Source organism: Mustelus asterias, chromosome 20 (genome assembly GCF_964213995.1).
Source record: "Mustelus asterias chromosome 20, sMusAst1.hap1.1, whole genome shotgun sequence".
Taxonomy (NCBI): Eukaryota; Metazoa; Chordata; class Chondrichthyes; order Carcharhiniformes; family Triakidae; genus Mustelus; species Mustelus asterias.
The window spans coordinates 6,350,295-6,371,734 of NC_135820.1; the positions used below are offsets into that span (position 1 = coordinate 6,350,295).

The 21,440-nt window shown below is 45.1% G+C and overlaps 1 protein-coding gene across 1 annotated transcript in view; it reads right to left on the reverse strand.

The window, feature by feature from the left end:
• Nucleotides 1-21,440, reverse strand: part of LOC144508748 (B-cell receptor CD22-like) — a 42,837-nt gene that overhangs the window by 18,033 nt on the left and 3,364 nt on the right. Inside the window, exons 3-8 of the mRNA XM_078237057.1 lie at nt 14,046-14,330; nt 11,972-12,256; nt 9,583-9,867; nt 7,498-7,737; nt 6,070-6,381; nt 4,202-4,303 (exon numbers count right to left, since the gene is read on the reverse strand). Coding sequence (XP_078093183.1) covers nt 4,202-4,303; nt 6,070-6,381; nt 7,498-7,737; nt 9,583-9,867; nt 11,972-12,256; nt 14,046-14,330 — 1,509 coding nt within the window. The remainder of the gene's footprint in view (nt 1-4,201; nt 4,304-6,069; nt 6,382-7,497; nt 7,738-9,582; nt 9,868-11,971; nt 12,257-14,045; nt 14,331-21,440) is intronic.

The window sequence follows — 21,440 nt, forward strand, 5'->3', positions numbered from 1 at the left end:
TCCTCGTAGCGAAGTTGTTCCAGGATTCTAATCCAGTGACAGAGTTAGAATCCATCCAAGGACCGGTGATATATTTCCATGTGAAGATGGTGAGTGACTTAGAGTGAAATTTGCAGATAGAGAAGTTTCCATCTACTTGAGGTCTTAACTGGTAAATTCTGGGGCTTTGAAAAATGGCGTTGAATGACCATTGGTGCATTGTAGCGGTGCATCTTGTAGGTGGTAGAGACAGTCGGCATTATGCACAACTGGTGGAGCGAGTGAAGGTTTGTTGATGGGATGCCAATCAAGTGAGCTGTTTACCTCTGCCTTTTAATGCTCTAGATGGTGTTGACATCCTTGAGTATTGCCATCCAGGGAAGCAGGCAGTATTCAATCACAGCCATGACTTGTTCCCAGTAGTTGGTGAACAGGCTTTGGCAATTCGATGTCCCAAACTGATCAATCTGAAACAAAACCTCCCGGGCCATTGCTTTCACTAACCGCCGCCGCCACCCCCCCCCCCCCACCCACCGCCCCACCCGCCCCCACTTCCTCCCAGTACAATGATCCCTCCACCCCCGTCCTCAATTTTCACCTCATCAGCCTCCATATTCAAAAGATCATCCTCTGCCGTTTCAGTCAAATCAAATATTATGCCACCACTCAACACATTTTCCCCTCACTCTGCTTGACAGCAACCTGCAGGGAACATTTCTTCGTCCACTTCTCCATCACATCCAACCCCTCATCCACTGCCAATGGTACCTTTCCATGCAATCGTAGAGGGTGCAATAGCTGCCACTTCACCTCCTCCCTACTCACCATCCCAGGGCCCAAACACTCAGCGTCATTGACCAATACAGCACAGAAACGGGCCCTTCAGCTTAACTGGTCCACACGGACCATGGCGCCTCCGGCTAGTCACAATTGGCTGCGTTTAGCCGATATCCCTCTACTGCTTTCCCTCTATATACTTATCCAAATGACTTTTGTAATGTTGATAAATGTTGCTAGTTGTTGAAAGTGCCTCAACTACTTTATCTGGCAGCTCATTCCATACACGTACCACCTTTACATGGAGAAATTGCCCCTCGTGTCCCTTTTAAATCATTCCCCGCTCACCTTAAACCTATGCCCTCTCGCATTCAATTCTGCTCCCCGGGAAAAAGATTGCCCGTTCATCCTATCTATGCCCCTCAAGATTTTATAAACTTCAACTTGATCACCCCTCATTCTCCTACGTTCACGGGAATAAAGTCCTAGCCTGGCCGACCTCTCGATATAACTCAGGCCCACTCGTCCTGGCAAAACCCTCGTGAATCTTCTTTGCACCCTTTCAGTTTATCAATGTATTTTCTGTAACAAGGTGACCATAATTGCACATGATACTCGAAGTGCGGCCTCACCAACGACTTATACAACTGCAACATAATGTTCCAACTCCTATACTCAATGGCCTGACTGATGAAGGCCGGTGTGTCTTCTTCACCATCCTGTCTAACTTTGAGGCCAATGTCAACTAATATGAGCTTGTGCTCCAAGGTCGCTCTGTTCCTCAACACTCTCCAGGGCCCTATCATTCTCTGTATAAGTCCTTCTCTGGTTTGACTTTCCAAGATGCAATACCTCACACCTTTTATTTTTATTCAAATCCGTTTGCGAGTCCTCGGCCCTCTTTCCCAACTGATCCAAGTCCCCCTGTACTATTTGGTAACGTTCTTCACCACCATCGATACCTCCAAAATTATTATCACCTGCAAACGTACTAACTATGCCTTGTACATTCACATCCGAATCATTGATATGAAAAGAAAATAACAAGGGATCCCACATCGACCCCTGAGGCACACCACTAGTCTCAGGCCTCCAGTCCGAGAAACAACCTTCGACCATCACCCGCTGCTTCGTAGCATCAAGCCAATCTTTTATCCAATTAGTGAGCTTTCCCTGGATCAGATGGGACCGAACGTTCCGGATTAGTTTGCCATGTGGGACCTTGTCAAAGGTCCTGCTAAAGTCTGCATAAAAAACATTTACTGCCCTACCCTCATCCATCCTCTTGGTTACCTCTCCCAAAAAAACTCGAAAAGATTAGTCAGACATGACTTCCCACGCACAAAGCCATGCTGACTACCCCTAATCAGACATTGACTATTTACACGTTGGGAGATCCTGTCCGTCAGAATCCCCTTCAGTACCTTGCACACAATAATGTCAGTCTCACAAGCCCATAATTAGGTGGCTTGTCTTTGCTACCATTGGTAAACAGTGTTAGCCAGCCTCCACTCTTCACAACTACGCCAGTGGAAGGAGATGAAGCAAATACCTTTGCAAGGGCCTCTGCAGTTTCTGCCCAGCCTCCAACATGATCCGAGGGTGCATTTGATCAGGCCCGGGAGAGTTAGCCATCTCAATGGATTTTAAGACTGCAAATATCTCCTCCCTAGTAATATGCATGTGGCCAGGACATGACCACTCGTTTCCTTTATTTCTTTAGCACCCATGATTTTCTCCTCAGTGAACACCAGGGAGGAATATTCCATAAAAATCTCACCCATCTCCTATGGCATCACACACAGACAGCCACGCTGACCGTTAAAGGGACCTATTTTCTCCCTAGCCACAACTTCGCTTTTAATATAGCTGTAGAACCTCTATAGAGTCTTTTCAAGCTTACCTGTCAGATCCATCTCATACCCCCTTTCTGCCCTACCGATATCCCATTTAAGTGTACTCTTACACTTTTTATACTCATCAAGGGATTCACTTTTCCCCGAATGCCTCAGCCCAATGAATGCTTCCTTCTTTTTCCTGACAAGAGCTTCAGTATCTTTCATCAGCGAGTGATCCCTAAACTTGCCAGCCTTTCTCTTCACCTAACTCTTTTCGGGTGAAGCAGCGCTTCACGTGCACCGCTTGTAATCTAGTCGATTGCATTCGCTGCTCCCAATGCGGTCTACCCTACATTGGAGAGATCAAACGTAGACTTTGTCACCGCTTGGATGAACACCTTTGGTTTCGTCAGCAAACAGAATCCACAACTTCCTGTCACTTGCCATTTCATCACATCATGCTATTCTCTTGTCCACATGTCCGCCTTTCGCCTTTTGCAATGCTCCAGTGATGCATAATGTAAATTGGAAGAATATCACCTCATCTTCTGATTAGGCACTTTATAGCCTTCCAGACTGAACATTGAGTTCAACAACTACAGATCATGAACTCTCTCCACCGCCTCCACTCCATTTCCATGTATTTCATTGTGTTTCTTCTTTTCATCTTATTAATACAGTTTTGCCACTTTTGAGATTTTTTTTCACGGCTAAAATCTTGCTTTCCATTCTGTTTCACCCCCTTCCCCCATCCCACTGGAGCCAGTTTACCATGTTCATACATTTGAGATTTGCGCTTAATGAACACTACTAGCACCATTCTTAGCCTTCCAAGTGACCCAGGTTTTCCCAAATATTGTTTTGAGGACTACTAATTATGTAATGATGTGTACTGGGGGAACAGGGGGCAAATTACACATTGTTCATTTATTTTCTGCCCTGGCTTCATAGCTGGTGAGTTACGTCTTGTAGAAGTTTTGGGTGCATACCTATCTATTTAACTAATTCAGAGATTGCAGCAGGAGGTCAATGATAACAATTATCAATCCAAGTTATTGATGTCCCAAAGACAGCCTCACTTTTATGCAATTGTGGCCACAAAATTCAATGAGATCATTCTGCCCATGACGGCTATGTTAGCTCTGCCAGAGAGATAGGTGATGGAAATACAGAGCAAATTAAACACATAAACAGTTCGATAACTATTAAAATATCACTGATGATGATAACTTTCACATGCCTCCAGGATGGCTGTTCTCCGACTGGTTTAATTGGACCATATCATCGTTCGGGACTTCTGTTAAAGAACGAAATGGGACTAATCTCACGAAGTGAAAACTAACCAATCAGAAGTTAAAGATAACTATCTCCGTGCTGCTATTGTTGGACGTTAAAGTTTATCAACTTCTGCCCTGACCCCTTTTGCTTACTTCAAATTGTTACATGGAATGGCACTATGAATTTAATGTGAATGTGTTGAGTGCGTGTATCTAATACCACAATGCTATTTTAATCCAATCTCTGAAATCGAATTTCCTGGTAAATCGTTTTTCCTAACCATGTGGAAAGATGTTATATTTGAACTTTGTCAGATACATTTCACGAACCTCTTTTCTTATTCCTCCGAATGCAAAATGTTATCACCAGAGATATTATCACCACGCCAGCCAATGTCCCGAAAGTTGCTCCCACAATGAGACCCACATTCACTGTACAAAAGAAAAAAAATAAAGATATGTTCATTCAAACTAACAAGTGCGAGCCGAATCGGTAGCTAATGGATAGATGAGTAGATTTGTTCAACAGAAATAATTAGCGCACATGGCTGAATTCAGGAAATGCCCTCAATATCTCTGGGTTATATTTAATTTGTGCATAACTTCTGGGTACCCTAATACAACCTACACCATGTTCCTTCCCATTCGGGTAGAATATTGACGCAACGAAAAGTGGTGGGTTCAGGCTCTGTTCAATATTCACTATATCCAATTAAACAAAAGCAGACAGCACGTACAAAACAATTGTAAACAAGTGTTAGGGGCGATCAGTGGCATGAGTGATCCTATATTACTGATTCACAGCGGACAATTAACAGGCAAACACTATAGCCTATTTAGAACTAATCATAGATTGAGGGACTGTCAGTAAATTTTGACAGGCGGTTTGGCGAACACAGTCAACTCACCATGAACACCTCACCTCAATTGGTTTTCAAAGTGCAATGTCTGGAGACTTGAAATGAACCTTTCATGACTTGAACCAATCTATCGGTAATTTTGAAGTTGTGCCTAAACATAAGTTGACAGCTGAGAAGAAAACCGACTAACCCCTCTTTTATTGTTCTCACCAGAAAACAAACATCAGGGTACATAAGAAACACACAAATATTATACGACAGAAGAAGGCCACTCGGCATATCGACAAAGGACCATCCAAACTAATTCCACCTCCCAGCTCTTAACTGCGCTCCTGTACGTTACGACAGTTCCAACACACATCCAGCTATTTCCATAAATATTAGGAGGGACTCTGCCTCGACCGCCCTTTCAAGCAGTGAGTTCGAGGCGCCCACCACCTGCTGCCTGAAATAAAACCCGCCTAACTCCCATCTGACCACGGTGCCAAATCAGTTAAACGCCTGCTCTCTGTCCATTCACTACTCTGCTCATTCGTACCTGTTCCTTATAAATCATTTATCAATTTTAGAGCTGAATTATATCTGCATTCAGCCATCTCTATTAAAAAGCAAAGACAGCACCCAGTATTTCCTCATATATCGCCTTGTCTCCGATGCTAATCATATTGCTGTTATTCATTTTAGATTATCGCACAAAGCCAAAATTTTACCCAACTGGCAGAGTTTATATCATCATAGAAAGAAATCATAGAAACCCTACAGTGCAGAAGGAGGCCATTTGGCCCATCGAGTCTGCACCGACCACAATCCCACCCAGGACCTACCCCCACATATTTACCCGCTAATCCCTCTAACCTACACATCTCAGGATTCTAAGGGGCAATTTTTAACCTGGCCAATCAACCTAACCCGCACATCTTTGGACTGTGGGAGGAAACCGGAGCACCCGGAGAAAACCCATGCAGACACGAGGAGAATGTGCAAACTCCACACAGACAGTGACCCGAGCCGGGAATCGAACCCGGGACCGCTGGTGCTGTGAAGCAGCAGTGCTAACCACTGTGCTACCGTACCGCTGAGGCTCATCTGAGTAAATCAAACAGGAGAAGTGAATATATACAATTCATCAACACAATGCCGGGTGGTTGGATTTCCATCAGTACAAACTTTTCAATTCATAATGCTAGATACAAATATTAATATTGTTTATTGGCCGCATATTATTGCACACTGCTGCATTTCCTTGAATTGGGAAGAAAGTACGTGCATTGCAGATCACCACCGAATCTGCGTCAAAAGCTTAGATGTTAATCGTGTCAGTCATATCCATTAACTTACATTCGTTTGCGAAATTCACTTCAAACTGAAAGGCCTTCTGTCCAATCATGTTTTTCGCCAGACAGGTGTATGTCCCTTCATCCGCTTTTTCAAGACTCTTGATCACTAATTCAGAGAAGGTATCGTTTGAATTGACGATAAACTTGGTGCCGGACTGAATGGTCGAGAGTTCCGCTTTAGACCACGTGAAGGTCGCGGGAAGGAATGGATTTGAGAATTTCGCCCGCTCCGTTTGGGACACTTTCAAACTGACATTTTCATTTGGAACCACGGTTATTTGTGACCCAGTAGGTGCAAAGAGCTGAGGCTCATCTGAGTAAATCAAACAGAGAGAAACAGGTTGGACTGTCAATTGCTCAAAGCACAATACAACACAAAAAGAAGAATTCGGTCTACTTGTTCACAGAAGTGTTGAAAGAACGTTCTAATTAATTCTAAAATTCCAATCCTCCGCCGTTTCACTCCCTCGGTGTTGCATGTGTTACCTTTACAAATAATCTGCTTTTTTGAAAGTTCCTATTGAATAACGTGCCTAACAGATCACAAAAATGGGTGGTAAGTGAGGGGTGCTCCGTTGTCGACACAGCCGGTGTGGACCAGCATGACACCAACAGCAGTTTTCAAACCGTACTCGGGTCTAGACTGTTCAGAACCTGTATGTTCTTCACACCCATGGTGAATCATGGAATCATACCTTCTCCACAGTGCAGAAGGAGGTCATTCGGCCCATCGAGCCAACACCGGCAACAATCCCACCCAGGCCCTATTTCCGTAACCCCACCTATTTACCCTGACAATTAAGGGCCAATTTAGCATGGCCACTCCACCTAACCCGCACATAATTGCACTGTGAGAGAAAACCGAAGCACCCGGAGAAAACCACGCAGACACGGCGAGAACGTACAAACTCCACACAGACAGTAACCCGAGGCCAGGTTTGAACCTGGGTCCCTGGCGCTGTGAGGCAGCAATGTGCCACCGTGCCACCCACCACTCTGTCACCGTGCCGCCCACCACTGTGCCATGCACCCAGACCAGGTAAGGAATGTGGGTTTCGTTCCTTTAAGGATGTGCCTGCAGTCTATTGTGTACATGCTGGTATTTTTTTTTTCTGATCGGTATAACCTGTTTCGCTGGGCAGTAACATGCCCTACAATCGTTGTCTGATTAACTTTCATTGCACCTTTCTAGCACCTTCAATACTTATTATATCTGCCGATACTACCAAGCCAACAACTATACCATCATCAAAGATTTGTTCACTGCTTCTATGTCAATGTCACTAGTCCCGCACTTCACTCAATAACACGCAACAAAGAAATCCAATGGAAATTTGCATTAGTAATCAGCATCGAACTCTCTACATTGTTATATATGTGCGCATACACAAATTACTTTCCAGAAATGTCCCATATATTTTTTCCTCACCTAAAATTTTTCTACAAGTTTCTGTGGACATCACGTGCTGTCCTTTGCATTGTAGAACAATTGGTAATTTGTTGCCCGGTTTTGCAATGGTGTAATTCAATTTATTTAATCCCGTTTGAGTGGTCGACCCAACTTTCATTTCAATGGCTGTTGGCGGTATCCCATCCGCCCATGAACAGGACAAACTCAGTTGATCTTCTCTCCCTTCGGCATCACATGCAATCTCTCCGACAGGTGGCCCTGGCAGGAAGACAAAAATGTGCCGTTATTGTTACCAGTTTCTGCTTTGTTTAATTTAAAGAAAAGTGCTCAGTGGATTGGCAGATTTTACATTTTCCAAGTTACCCCGGGAGAGTTTTCCAAGTGTCACGCAACAAAAGCTGGATATTGCCACGTCACACACACCTGAAGTGAAAATAATAAGGGACGGGGTTCATCATTTCAACTTGGTGTGAGGAACAACAGGTCAGCAATCAGATGGCTTCAACTTTAAACGATCGAGATGAAAGAATCATACAATTCCCACAATTTCAGAGCTTCACATTATCAGACCATTTGGTTACTAATTTAACTATTATTTCGAACTAGAATCTATCTTTACGAGAAATTTGTCTTATTGTATAAGGTAATGCGACCAAAATAATAGCAATTTTAAAAATCTGCACTCATAGTCAATAAGCCTAAAACCTTGAGACCAACTGAGGACATTGTGTGTGCATGTATAAGCAACAATGGGCGGCACGCTAGCACAGCATTGCTACTTCACAGCTCCAGGGACCTGGGTTCGATTCCCGGCTTGGGTCACTGTCTGTGTGGAGTTTGCACATTCTCCTAGCGTCTGTGTGGGTTTCCTCCGCGTGCTCCGGTTTCCTCCCACAGTCCAAAGATGTGCGGGTTAGGTTGATTGGCCATGCTAAAATTGCCCCTTAGTGTCCTGAGATGTGTAGGTTAGAGGCCAGAAAATAAAACAAGACGTAAGGAAGACAGGGAATAACGAGCGAGTGAGAAACAGAACATAATGAGAAGACAGCTATTGCAAGAAGCGAAATCATTATGACTTCTCATGCAGTCATATAACAGGAAGTATGTAGCAAGCCTTAGGTTGTAAATCGCTGCCAGAATCTATTGACATCGTTGACATAAAATCTTGAATGTACGCCCTGACTTTATTACATTAAAGTTTTATAGTCACACAAATGTGCAAAATACATAAGCTGCTAGCTACTAATACTCTCAAAGACAGATAAACTCCTGTTGAGTAACCATTTGTCTTCGCTACAGAGAATAGTAAATGACCATGGCTCAATTAATTGTAAGGGAGACTTTCTTCTCACAATGTTCACAGAAGAATCCAGCTGAACACTGTACAGCTGCAACTCATGGGTATCCACTAAAAAACAATGGACAGTGGGTCAGAGAATTGATGCAGTCTTGATACGTCACTAGTCAAACCTTTTTTAAATCATACCTATGTCTGGAAGTTAGTAAATAAATCGAAAGAAATACATGTTTGGTGATATTATAGATTAGTAGACGTGGTCAAATTATAATTGGACAACTACACTCTTATGTTATACCTTATGTTATCCTAGCTACTGTTATTAGTGCATAAAGATAATTTCAGAAAAGAAGTGCATCTTTGATTGGTGTATGCTAATTACTTGTACCTGAATCTGAAGGTATAACTGCCCCTGTAAGGCTTTATTCAAGGCTCACTGTGCACCAGCTGCAGTACCGGATCCCTTGCAAATAGAGGCCGTTTTCAAAACGCCAAAAAATTTTGTCTCGTCGCTTCAAGGGGACAAAGGCGGAAAATGGTTGGACAGCCTAATTGTGTCCGGTAACAAGTCATCTCAGGGAAGAACGCTTGCTCGTCTATTCCCAGAACGATTAAAGGGTTTAGAAGCCCTCAAACCCAACAGCATCTCGGCAGTTAAAGGCAAAACCGCCGATGGACAAGCAACAAAAAGCTGTAATTCAGATTTGTACTTTTGATTCGTGAATGCTAACGAGAGAGTTAGAGACCCGGCCCAACTACTAAAGTCCTTCCCGACAACGAAGTTTTGTCCATATCAACAAACTTACTATACACCAGGATTGATATTTCCGAATCGCCCATTTTCTTAGTATAGATGTTCTCTGCGAGGCACCTATAATTTCCAGTGTTGTTAAACTCTGCGTTGCGTATCACGTGCACCGTTTCACTGCTGACGGTAATTCCATTGAACGACCACGTATAGTTACACTCAGGAAAAGACTGAGCCTGGCACATGAGACTCACTTCTGAACCATTCTTCACACAAAATCCTCCCGTGTAGGTGCTACCGCACTTCCCTGCCGTGACATTTGTCTGGGCTGAATCTGGTCCATCTGATTAGAAAATAGAAATGGGAATAAATGGGAATAAATAACTGCCAGGTAGGTGGGAATTCATGAGAAAGGAAGATCGGTGGAAAATCAGCTTAGGCACGATAGAAAATATTCTGATAACACATTGGCGGCATGACTTATTCTCTGCTGAACTAATTTAGATAAGACGGTTGGCTAGCAAAGCACTGGAATCTGAAGTAAAAACACTCAGCAGGTCCGACAGAATCATTGCCGAGATAATAAAGCCAACGTTTCGAGTCAAGATGACTTCCTGGCGAATGGCCTGACCGAAGGGCACTGTGGCACAATGGTTAGCACTGCAGCCTCACAGCGCCAGGGACCCGGGTTCGATTCCCAGCTTGGGTCTCTGTCTATGTGGAGTTTGCACGTTCTCTCCATGGTCTGTATGGGTTTCCTCTGTGTGCTCCGATTTCCTCCCATCGTCTGAAAGACATGCTGGTTAGGTGCATTGACTCGAACAGGCGCTGGACTGTGACGACTAGGGGAATTTCACAGTAACGTCATTGCAGTATTCATTTCAGCCTTACTTGTGGCTAATAAATAAACTTTGAAAAGAAGGGCCGTCCTGACAATACACGTTGGCTCTATTCTTTCTCCAAAGATGCTATCAGACCTGCTGAGATTTTTCACCATGTTTGGTATTTGTCAGTAATCCGTGGGGCGTCCCTTATACTTGAATTTTCTGCTATTTATCTGGAGATCTGGTGCACAACGTGGGATTTGCTCATCAATCGATAACAATATCCATAACTATACTGGCTAAAACATTGAAACCTTCCTCCCTCGCACAAGAGAAGAAAGGCGAAATTTTCAAACTTCTCTGCGTTCTTTGTTGTTCAATTTAAATTGAGCAGAACCGCTCGACCAACAGGATTGTATCGAAAGTCTGAAGTCAGTTGCCAGCATAGCCCGAACCTGGAATTAAGAATAAGGACCAGCCTAACAGCACTTAGTAATGGAGCAAATTGGGCCGGTGCCAAAGACTTTTTCTAATCCATTGTGCTCCCATTGAGGATTCCTCACTCCCACTACTTCAGGAATATTGATTCTTGCCCTAATCGCACACATCACAGATCCTCTGTAATAGAAACATAGAAGACATCAGTGGGAGGAGGCCACCTGGCCCTTCGAGCCTGCTCCGCCATCGATCGCGATCATGGCTAATCGTCCAACTCAATAGCCTAATCCTGCTTTCTCCATATAACCTTTGATACGATTCGCCCCAAGTGCTATATCTAGCCACTTTTTGAATGCACTGAATGTTTTGGAATCAGCTGCTTCCTGTGGTAATGAATTCCACTGGCTCAACACTCTTTGGGTGAAGAAATGTCCTCATCTCCATCCTGAATGATCTACCCCGAATCCTCAGACTGTGACCCGTGGTTCTGGACTCCCCCATCATCGGGGACATCCTACTTGCATCGACCCTGTCTAGTTCCTGTTAAAATTTTATAAGTCTCTATCAAATCACCCGCCTCCCAACGCCCCCCCCCCCCCCACGCCCCCCATTCGTCTGAACTGCAGCGAAAACAATCCTAACTTAATTAATCCCTCCTCACCCATCAGTCCCGCCATCCCTGGAATCAACCTGGCAAACTTTCGCTGCACTCCCTCGAGAGCAAGAACACCCTTCCTCAGAAAAGGAGACGAAAACTGCGCACAATATCCTCGGTGTGGCCTCACAAAGTTCCTGCATGATTGCAACAACATATCCCTGCTGCTGTACTCGAAACCTCTCGCAACGAAGGCCAACATACCACTTGCCTTCCTTACCCGTGCTGCGGGTACAGCAGGCGGGAAAGAATGAGTGCTACGCTGCACATGATCTCTAATCACCACAAGTTATCATGCAGGAATCCGCAAAATAACTGCGGGTAGCTGTGAATGTCAAGAAGCGAGGACTCAGTTTCTTCATCGTTTACGAAATTCAGGCGAAATAAGTTTTGCCCTTGGAATTTCCCACGACGAATACTGGTCTAAAACATGGAGTTTCGCCGGTGGGTGAATTATAGCTTTGATTTAACTTTTGATCCCATTATGTGGTTTCGCCAACATATCTACAGTTTTACCTGAATTTACTTACAGTAAATCCGCAACTTGACTGGTTCACTGTGTTGGCTGTTCAGAGCATTAGTTGCTTTGCAGATGAACTCGTTACTATCGCTTCGTTTCACAGGTTTGATCACCAAAGCGCTGTGATCTGCAGAAAGTGTAAATCGCGGGTTTTCAAGTAATGGTTTTCCAGAGTGGCTCCAGGAGTAGGCTGGAGCAGTTCCCTGTGCGTCACACTTCAGGCTCACATTATCTTCATCCTCCACCAATCCATCTGATACCGGACTGATAGCTACAATTACATTGGACACACTGGCTGCAAAACAATTAATAAAGGACCATGTCATGATCTGTGTTAATAATTATTTCTCAATTCCTGTTTCGTTTAATGAAACTACATTGCACGCACATTACAAAATAGTCATTGAATACTTAAGACGGATTTGAATAGATTATTGGTTAGCGATGGCTGACAAAACGTTTATTGTGGGTGGGAAAGAATTGAACACTGCTCCTGCGTCTTACGGTTTTATGGAGTTGCGGCTTTATTCAGTTCAGCCATAATTTTATAGACTGATGAGTAGGATAGATGGGCCGAATGGCCTACTCCTGCTCCTATTGTTTTGTTCCTGTAATGCACTCAAGAGGGGTGGAAAAGCAAAAGGAGGAGTGTGATTAATCGTCCTGATCAAATATACTTTCGGCCCTGGAAAGCGATGGCGTGATCGAGGATTCTTGGCCAGATGCATTTTGGCAGAATGAACAAGCTGTTATGCTGCTGCCTGTATTTATTTAGCGTGGAAAAGAGGTGCAGGTGCAAATTTGCAAGCTCATTTTAGAAACATCTGAAAAAAACAACTGCCGAGATTTTTGCATCAGTGATGAAGCAAGTGAACTCGTCTATGACATCGACCAGGATGCCCGCAAAAATTTACTAATCTCTCGAGTGGGAGTTTTCCCTTTACCAATTACCAATTGAAATCGAGAGCCCAAATAAAGGATTGCTTTCGCACGCCGCCGCACTCATGTTAGCCTGGAGATGGGCAGCAAATCACACTGAAATATTTAGAATATTTTGCTTGTAATTGAAATGCTCAGACAGCAAAATGAATATGTGGGTGCATCATGAGAGCGGTAGTGTTGTGACCTCCCTACCTCTGAGCCAGAAGCAAGGGTTTGAGTCCCACCACAGGACTTGATGACCAAGGAATGTCCGTTCATACCACGGCCATACACATCAGTGGCACTCCTGGTCAGATATAAATGGATGCGGAGTAGTGCACCTCACGCTGTAAGCTACTGGCGATACACTAGCGACCTGGTCCAGGAATAACTGGCTATGGGAACTTTAGTGCAACACAACGAGAAAAAGATCCATTTTGTATAGTTGATAAATCATAGTCATAATTGGCCTGTTATATACACCGACAAATCAGTGCATTACATTCATTATCCATTCCAATAAGCACTCTGCTCCCTATCGAAGTGAACTTTTGCCTGGTGCACCCATTAAGTCGTCTTAATCAAGGACAAACAGTGAGACAGATGGGTAACCTATGTGTCCAGATTTAGGATAATAAGCAAGAGGAGACATCAGTAAAATTATTTCGTTTGTTTCCGTGGCCAGTTATTAAAATCTGGAATGCATTGCTCCAATAGTAAATTATTAAGATTATTCAACAGAATTGAGACAACCGTTGTATAATAAAGGCAGTGGACATGCCTTGGATTCACCGGGGGCTGAATGCTATGAAATTCTGGTCCAAATAACTCCAAGATGGCGCCACAGTTTTAACAAAACTTGGCCCATTAAGCCAAGTCATTAAACGTCCGTTTTTAAACATAGAGACACACAATTAAACACAAAGCACAAGTGCTACTGAATATATTGCTATGCTTACGGGCAGATGCACAGGCTTCTGTTACTGTGGTGTCTTGATCCCGAGTAACCACTTCTTGATACACAATCTAAGTTGATCTGGCGCGGCGTTTTAATTAAACTATTCTGAATTTGGCATTACTTCATCATTACTTTACTTTTCCATGGTAGTTGGACTGCATTCAATGGCGCAGGTTACAACATCTTCCATAATATCTCCACTTACCCAATATCTTTAAAATCACTGGCATGCTCTGCACGCTGCTCACAGGGTTCCTAACGCTGCAGATGAACCCTTTGCTGTCATTAGTGTGCACCGAATGGATCGACAGGCTGGCATTATCGGCAGAGAGTTTGTACCGCGGATTCTCTGGCAAAGGTTGCCCAGCGACAATCCAGGAATAGTTGGGTTCAGTTCCCACGGCCGCACACTTCAGCGTCACGCTGTCCACGTCTTGGATGAATATATCTTTCTCTGGGCTGATGCTGACCCTCACAGCGGATATCGGGGCTGTAAAACAAAGAACAAAAGCAGGACATCAGAACGCCCCACACGACCTCAGAACATACCAGATTATGTACATTCGATGAAATGATAGCCAGGTTGTCAATTTAGCGAGCACCGTAGGGAATTTACGAATATTGATTTGATAATGTCCAGATATTCCCAGCTGGCCAATTTATGGCAGGGAACTCACTTCAGTCCACGTTCCATCACCGGGATCGAAGATACGATTCGGATGAGAATAATAACAGGGTGCGGGGCGGGGGGGGGGGGGGGGGGGGCGGTGGCGTGGTTTGCAGTCAGTACAGAGCCGACTGGCCTCCTTCTGTACTGTAGGGATTCTACGATTTTATGAATTGCTGCTGGAGGGCCATAAACTCTGGGAAAGATAATGCAGGGTCTGTTTTAACTTTGTTCACCTTGTGGTGCAACAAGCTGTCGACGGCTGCGAGTTGCAGAATACACACTACAGAGCAACACCATGTGCTGGGGAATACATAGATACTCGGGGTAGGGGTGCAAATGTTCAAATACAAATAGCACCGACTAAGGTTCCCCCGCCATAGTGGACCGGAGGAATGGATCCCATGCGAAACCCTTGGTCTGTGTACACTGGAGAGCCATGATGTGGAGATGCCGTCGTTGGACTGGGGTAAACACAGCAAAAAGTCTCACAACTCCAGGTTGAAGTCCAACAGATTTATGTGGTAGCAAAAGCCACTAGCTTTCGGAGCGCTGCTCACCTGACGAAGGAGCAGCGCTCCGAAAGCTAGTGGCTCTTGCTACCAAATAAACCTGTTCGACTTTAACCTGGTGTTGTGAGACTTCTTAGACTAGAGAGCGCCGGGCACAAAATGCAAATTCAACTTCGAAATAGAATTTGTAATGAGAGCTACCTTAAAGTGCTCCGTTAAAAGAAACTTCATGTAATGGCAAATTTGAACTGTTATGTCATGGACATTTGACGCATATAATGAAAACAATGTATTTTTGGAGGCTACCTCAACTCACAGGTTCCTTCCCATCACACTCTAAAGGACGGGACAAGCTGGGGCTCAATCCTTTCGGAATATTTCAATTTCGATAACGGTGTTTAAAATAAGGAAAGTGTTTGAGATAGTAGGCCGTGTAAATAGTTTTATTCAGGTGGGGACAGAAGGAAAGCAGAGACCATAAAGATTATCTAGTTTCTAGTAAAACGAATGGGGAATTTAGCAGCAGCTTCTGCCCAGTGAGTAGTAAGACAGTGGAATTTGTTACCATAGCCGAGGCATTTAGATGGATACGAAATAAACGCATGAAGGAGGAAGGGATATAAGGATATGCTGCTTAAACAATGGAGCAGATGGATGGATGGTCAATCTGATCTCCCATAATTGTTCACTTCGATCCGCCCCTCAGACTCCGACCGCACATCCCACATTTTAAATATAAATTGCTCCAATCCATGTTGCCATTTTTGGGGGAGCAATGCAACTCGACTGTGGTCTGGAATCAGAGTGATGGGTTGGGAAGGGGCACCAGATTACGATTAAATGAGGGACAACGAGGAGCTGAGCATTTGGCTCGGCGGCATAATGGCACAGCAGTTAGCACTGCTGCCACGCAGCACGAGGAACCCGGGTTCAAATCCAGCCTTGAGTCTATCCAGAGTTTGTGCACTCTCCCCCTGTCTTTCTCCTGCTGCTCCACTTTCCTCCTACAGTCCAAAGATGTATAGTTAGGTGAATTCGCCATGCTAAATTTTCCCTTAATGTCCAAATATGTACAGTTGATGTGGATTGCGCATGCTCAATTGCCCCTTAGTGTCCAGGGATGTGTCGGTTAAGTGGGTAACACATGGAAAATGGGTGGGTTTATGTGGATAGGGCGCAGGTGAGGGTCTGGTTTGGATGTTATTTTGAAGAGTCGGTGCAGGCTATGTGGGTCGAATGGCCTCTTTCTGCACTGTCGGAATACTATGGTTCAGCAGGAAATTTCTGGGAAGATTTTCTTAGCGTTACATTGTCAGTTGAGCAGCACATGTAAACTCTAAAGTTTAGTTACCCTGTCAATCCGCTAGTTGTCTTTTATAGATGAGCGTTGGGAGCGGGCAGCGGAGTGAGAGGGAGCTGAGTGAGAACTGAGGGGCTTTGGCTCATCGGGCTTAGGCAGAAAGGGCGAGCAGGGGTGAGTTTCTTATTTTTTTTATTTATAATTTACTTTTCTCTGTGTACCTTGGAAGAAAGGGTGAAATATGAGTGTAAAGCCAGTGTGGTGCTCGCAGTGCAGTATGTGGGAGGTCCTGGAGGCACCTGGCCTCCCGGACATCCACACCTGTGAGGGTGTGTCGAGCTGCAGTTCCTGAGGGCCCGTGTTAGGGAGCTGGAACTGCAGCTTGACGATCTTAGGCAGGTGAGGGAGAATGAGGAGGTGATAGACAAGAGCTATCATCAGGTGGTCACACCAGGGCCATGGGAGGAGGCCAAGTGGGGTGACAGCCAGGAAGGGTAGAACACGGGTGATTGAGAGCACCCCGGTGGAAGTGCCCCTACATAACAAGTACTCCTGTCTGAGTACTGTTGGGGGGGACAGCCCATCTGGGGGAAGCAGCGGTGGCCGTGTCTCCGGGGTGGAGTCCGGCCCTGTAACTCAGAGGGCTAAGGAAAGGAGGAGGAAGGCGGTATTAATCGGGGACTCGACAGTCAGGGGGACGGACAGGCAATTTTGCGGAGGCAGGCGGGAGTCTCGCATGGTGGTCTGCCTCCCTGGGGCTGGGATCCAGGATGTCGCTGGGCGAGTCCCAGAAATCCTGAGGTGGGAGGGAGAGGAGCCGGAGGTAGCGGTACATATTGATACCGCTGATGTGGGTAAGAAGGGGGAAGGGAACATGAAAAAAGAGTATAGGGAATTAGGGAGACAGCTGAGAAGGAGGAAAGCAAAGGTAGTAATCTCGGGATTGCTGCCTGTGCCACGGGAAGGTGAGGAAAGGAATGGAGTGAGGTGGAGGATGAATGTGTGGCCGAGGGAATGGTGCAGGGGGCAGAGATTCAGGTTCCTGGACCATTGGGACCTCTTTAGGGGCAGGTGTGACCTGTATACTAAAAACGGGTGGCACTTGAATCCCAGGGGGACCAATATCCTGGCAGGAAGGTTGGCTAAGGCTACTGGGGAGAGTTTAAACTAGATAGGTTGGGGGGAGGGGATCAAAGCGACGTGACTGAGAGTGAGGAAGGTAGCTCGCAAACAGAGAAGGGTTATAGGTAGTGCAAGAGGGCAGGTGGACTGGGAACAGAGAAGGGGAGAGGTCAGACCATAGGATTGAGAGGTGTCTACTCTAATGCCAGGGGTATAGTGAATAAACAACTAGCTAAAGGAGGAGAGGGCTTGGGAGATGTTAGTAGCGCTTCAACAAACCGGGTCCAGATAAAGGCTGGCATAAAGACACTTTGCCTGAATGCACGAAGCATTCGAAACAAAGTAAATGAGTTGATGGCACAAATCCATACAAATGAATATGATCTAGTGTCCATCACAGAAACGTGGTTGCAGGGTGACCGGGACTGGCAACTGAATATACAGGGTTATCAGGCATTTAGGAAGGATAGACAGGTAGAAAAAGGAGGTGGGGTAGCTTTGTTAATAAAGGATAATATCAGGACGGTAGTGAGAGACGACATAGGCTCTAAGGAGCAAAACGTGGAATCATTGTAGATGGAGATAAGGAATAGTAGGGGGAGAAAGACACTGGATGGCGTGATCTATAGGCCCCCAAATAATAACTTAGAGGTGGGGAGGGCTATAAACAAGCAAATAATGGATGCGTGCAAAAGTGGAACGGCAATAATCATGGGGGATTTTAACCTACATATTGATTGGTCGACTCAAATTGGACGTGGAGGGCTTGAGGAAGAGTTCTTGGAATGCTGTCGGGATTGTTTCATTGAACAGTATGTTACAGAACCTATGAGAGAGCGAGCTATCTTGGATCTGGTTCTGTGCAATGAGACAGGTAGGAGTAAGGATCTTCTTGTGAAGGATCCTCTTGGGATGAGTGATCATAATATGGTGGAATTTCTGATAGAGATGGAGGGTGAGAAAGTAGGGTCCCAAACCAGTGTCCTCTGCTTGAACAGAGGGAAGTACGATAGGATGAGGGTGGAATTGGCTAATGTCGACTGGGCGAGCAGACTGGTAGGTAGGACAGCTGAGGAACAGTGGAGGATTTTTAAGGAGATTTTTTTAAGTACTCAGCAAAAATATATTCCGGTGATAAAGAAGGACTGTAAGAAAAAGGATAACCGGACGTGGATAACAAAGGAAATAAAGGAGAGTATTAAAATAAAATCAGATGCGTACAGAGTGGCCAAAAATAGTGGAGAATTAGTGGATTGGGAAAGCTTTAAAGAAAAACAAAGAACGACTAAGAATGCGATTAAGAAAGGAAAGACAGATTATGAAACTAAACTAGCTCAAAATATAAAAAATGATAGTAAAAGTTTTTACAAGTATATAAAAAGGAATAGAGTGGCGAGAGTGAATGTTGGACCCTTGGAAGATGAGAGGGGGGATTTAATAGTGGAGAACGAGGAAATGGCTGAGACTTTAAATAAGTTCTTTGTGTCGGTCTTCACGGTGGAAAACACAAATAGTTTGCCGAATATTAGAGATCGAGAGTTGGTGGGAGGGGAGGCCCTTAATACAATTACTGTTACTAAGGAGGTGGTGCTTGGTAGACTAATAGGACTGAAGGTAGACAAGTCCCCGGGCCCGGATGGAATGCATCCCAGGGTACTGAAAGAAATGGCTGAGGTAATAGCAGATGCGTTAGTAGTAATTTATCAAAATTCGCTGGACTCTGGGGTAGTGCCGGCTGACTGGAAAACAGCTACTGTTACGCCGCTGTTTAAAAAAGGAAGTAGACAAAAGGCGGGTAACTACAGGCCGGTTAGCTTAACGTCCGTAGTTGGGAAGATGCTAGAGTCCATTATTAAAGAGGAAATAACAGAGCACCTGAATAAGAATGGTTCGATCAAGCAGACGCAGCATGGATTCATGAAGGGAAAGTCGTGTTTGACGAATCTACTGGACTTTTATGAAGATGTCACGAGTGCGGTTGACAGAGGGGAACCGGTGGATGTGGTGTTTTTAGATTTCCAGAAGGCGTTCGATAAGGTGCCTCACAAAAGGTTGCTGCAGAAGATTGGGGTACACGGAGTTAGGGGTAAGGTGTTGGTGTGGATTGGGGATTGGCTATCTAACAGGAAGCAGAGAGTTGGGATAAATGGGTGCTTTTCTGGTTGGCAGTTGGTGACCAGTGGCGTGCCACAGGGATCGGTGCTGGGGACTCAATTGTTTACCATTTACATAGATGATCTGGAGGAGGGGACTGAATCTAGGGTATTCAAGTTTGCTGATGACACGAAGGTGAGTGGGAAAGTGAATTGCGTGGAGGACGCGGAAAGCCTGCAGAGAGATTTGGATAGGCTGAGCGAGTGGGCGAGGATCTGGCAGATGGAATATAACGTTAGCAAATGTGAGGTTATCCACTTTGGAAGAAATAATAGTAAATTGGAATATTATTTAAATGGAGAAAAATTACATCGTGCGACTGTGCAGAGGGACTTGGGGGTCCTTGTGCACGAATCGCAAAAACTCAGTCTGCAGGTGCAGCAGGTGATCAAGAAGGCGAATGGAATGTTGGCTTTTATCGCGAGGGGGATAGAATATAAAAGCAGGGAGGTCTTGCTGCAACTGTACAGGGCACTGGTGAGGCCGCAACTGGAGTACTGTGTGCAGTTTTGGTCCCCTTATTTGCGAAAGGATATATTGGCCTTGGAGGGAGTGCAGAGAAGGTTCACCAGGTTGATACCGGAGATGAGGGGTGTAGCTTATGAGGAGAGATTAAACAGATTGGGTCTGTACTCGTTGGAGTTTAGAAGGATGAGGGGTGATCTTATAGAGACATATAAGATAATGAAGGGGCTGGATAGGGTAGAGGTGGAGAGATTCTTTCCACTTAGAAGGGAAACCAGAACTAGAGGGCACAGCCTCAAAATAAGGGGGGGCCGGTTCAGAACAGAGTTGAGGGGGAACTTCTTCTCTCAGAGGGTAGTGAATCTCTGGAATTCTCTGCCCATTGAAGTGGTGGAGGCTTCCTCGTTGAATATGTTTAAATCACGGGTAGATAGTTTTCTGATCGATAAGGGAATTAGGGGTTATGGGGAGCAGGCGGGTAAGTGGAACTGATTCGCTTCAGATCAGCCATGATCTTGTTGAATGGCGGGGCAGGCTCGAAGGGCCAGGTGGCCTACTCCTGCTCCTATTTCTTATGTTCTTATGTTCTTATGAGTCATCAATGCCTCTATGAAAGCACATTATGAACCCGCACACAGAAAGTGCGCACAGGCACCAGGCCCCGGTGAGATGTAGATTAGAGGTGGATTTGGGAACTTGGTGGAAGCGGGGCGGGTGGGCAAAGGGGGATAGGCACGCTCCGTTTTCTATTTCATTGCAGCCTCCAGTGTATTCCCTGCCTTGTCTCGAGGTTAGTTGACGGCTAATTGCGATTGGTCTATTCACGTAAATTATTAATGAATAATCGGCTATTTAAATAAGTAAGATTGGGCAGATATGGCAACCCTGATGGTATGCCGTAATTAGAGCATTTCGTCATCTGAGGAATGCACTACAATCATGGACAACCATGCCAGCGGAAAGCAGCTGCAGATGAAGCAACCTTGGCTCGGAGTTTTTGAACAGGAGTCTTGCGCTGCAGATATTGCAGGGCATCACGGAGGGGGAACACCAGCTGGGCACGTCACTCCAGCAGCAAGCCATCCCATTGGTCTCGGCAGAACATAGGAGTTATTCAGTGGTTGGGGACAGGAGGACGTAACTGCTAGTTTGGGAGATAAGCTGAACCAGCATCGAGGTGATGGGGTAGCCTCGGCCACTGGCTTTTTTCAACAGGTGTTTGGTACCTGTGTGGAAAGTATAAGAACTACAACGTAGTTCAGGTAACCGAACATGGCAACATGGTGCACAATGTCAAACAAATGTAGGGTGTGATGATAACTGTGGCAAAGATAAGAGCTAGCATAGTTAGTGGAATAGATAGGCTTGGGCTCTGCCCAA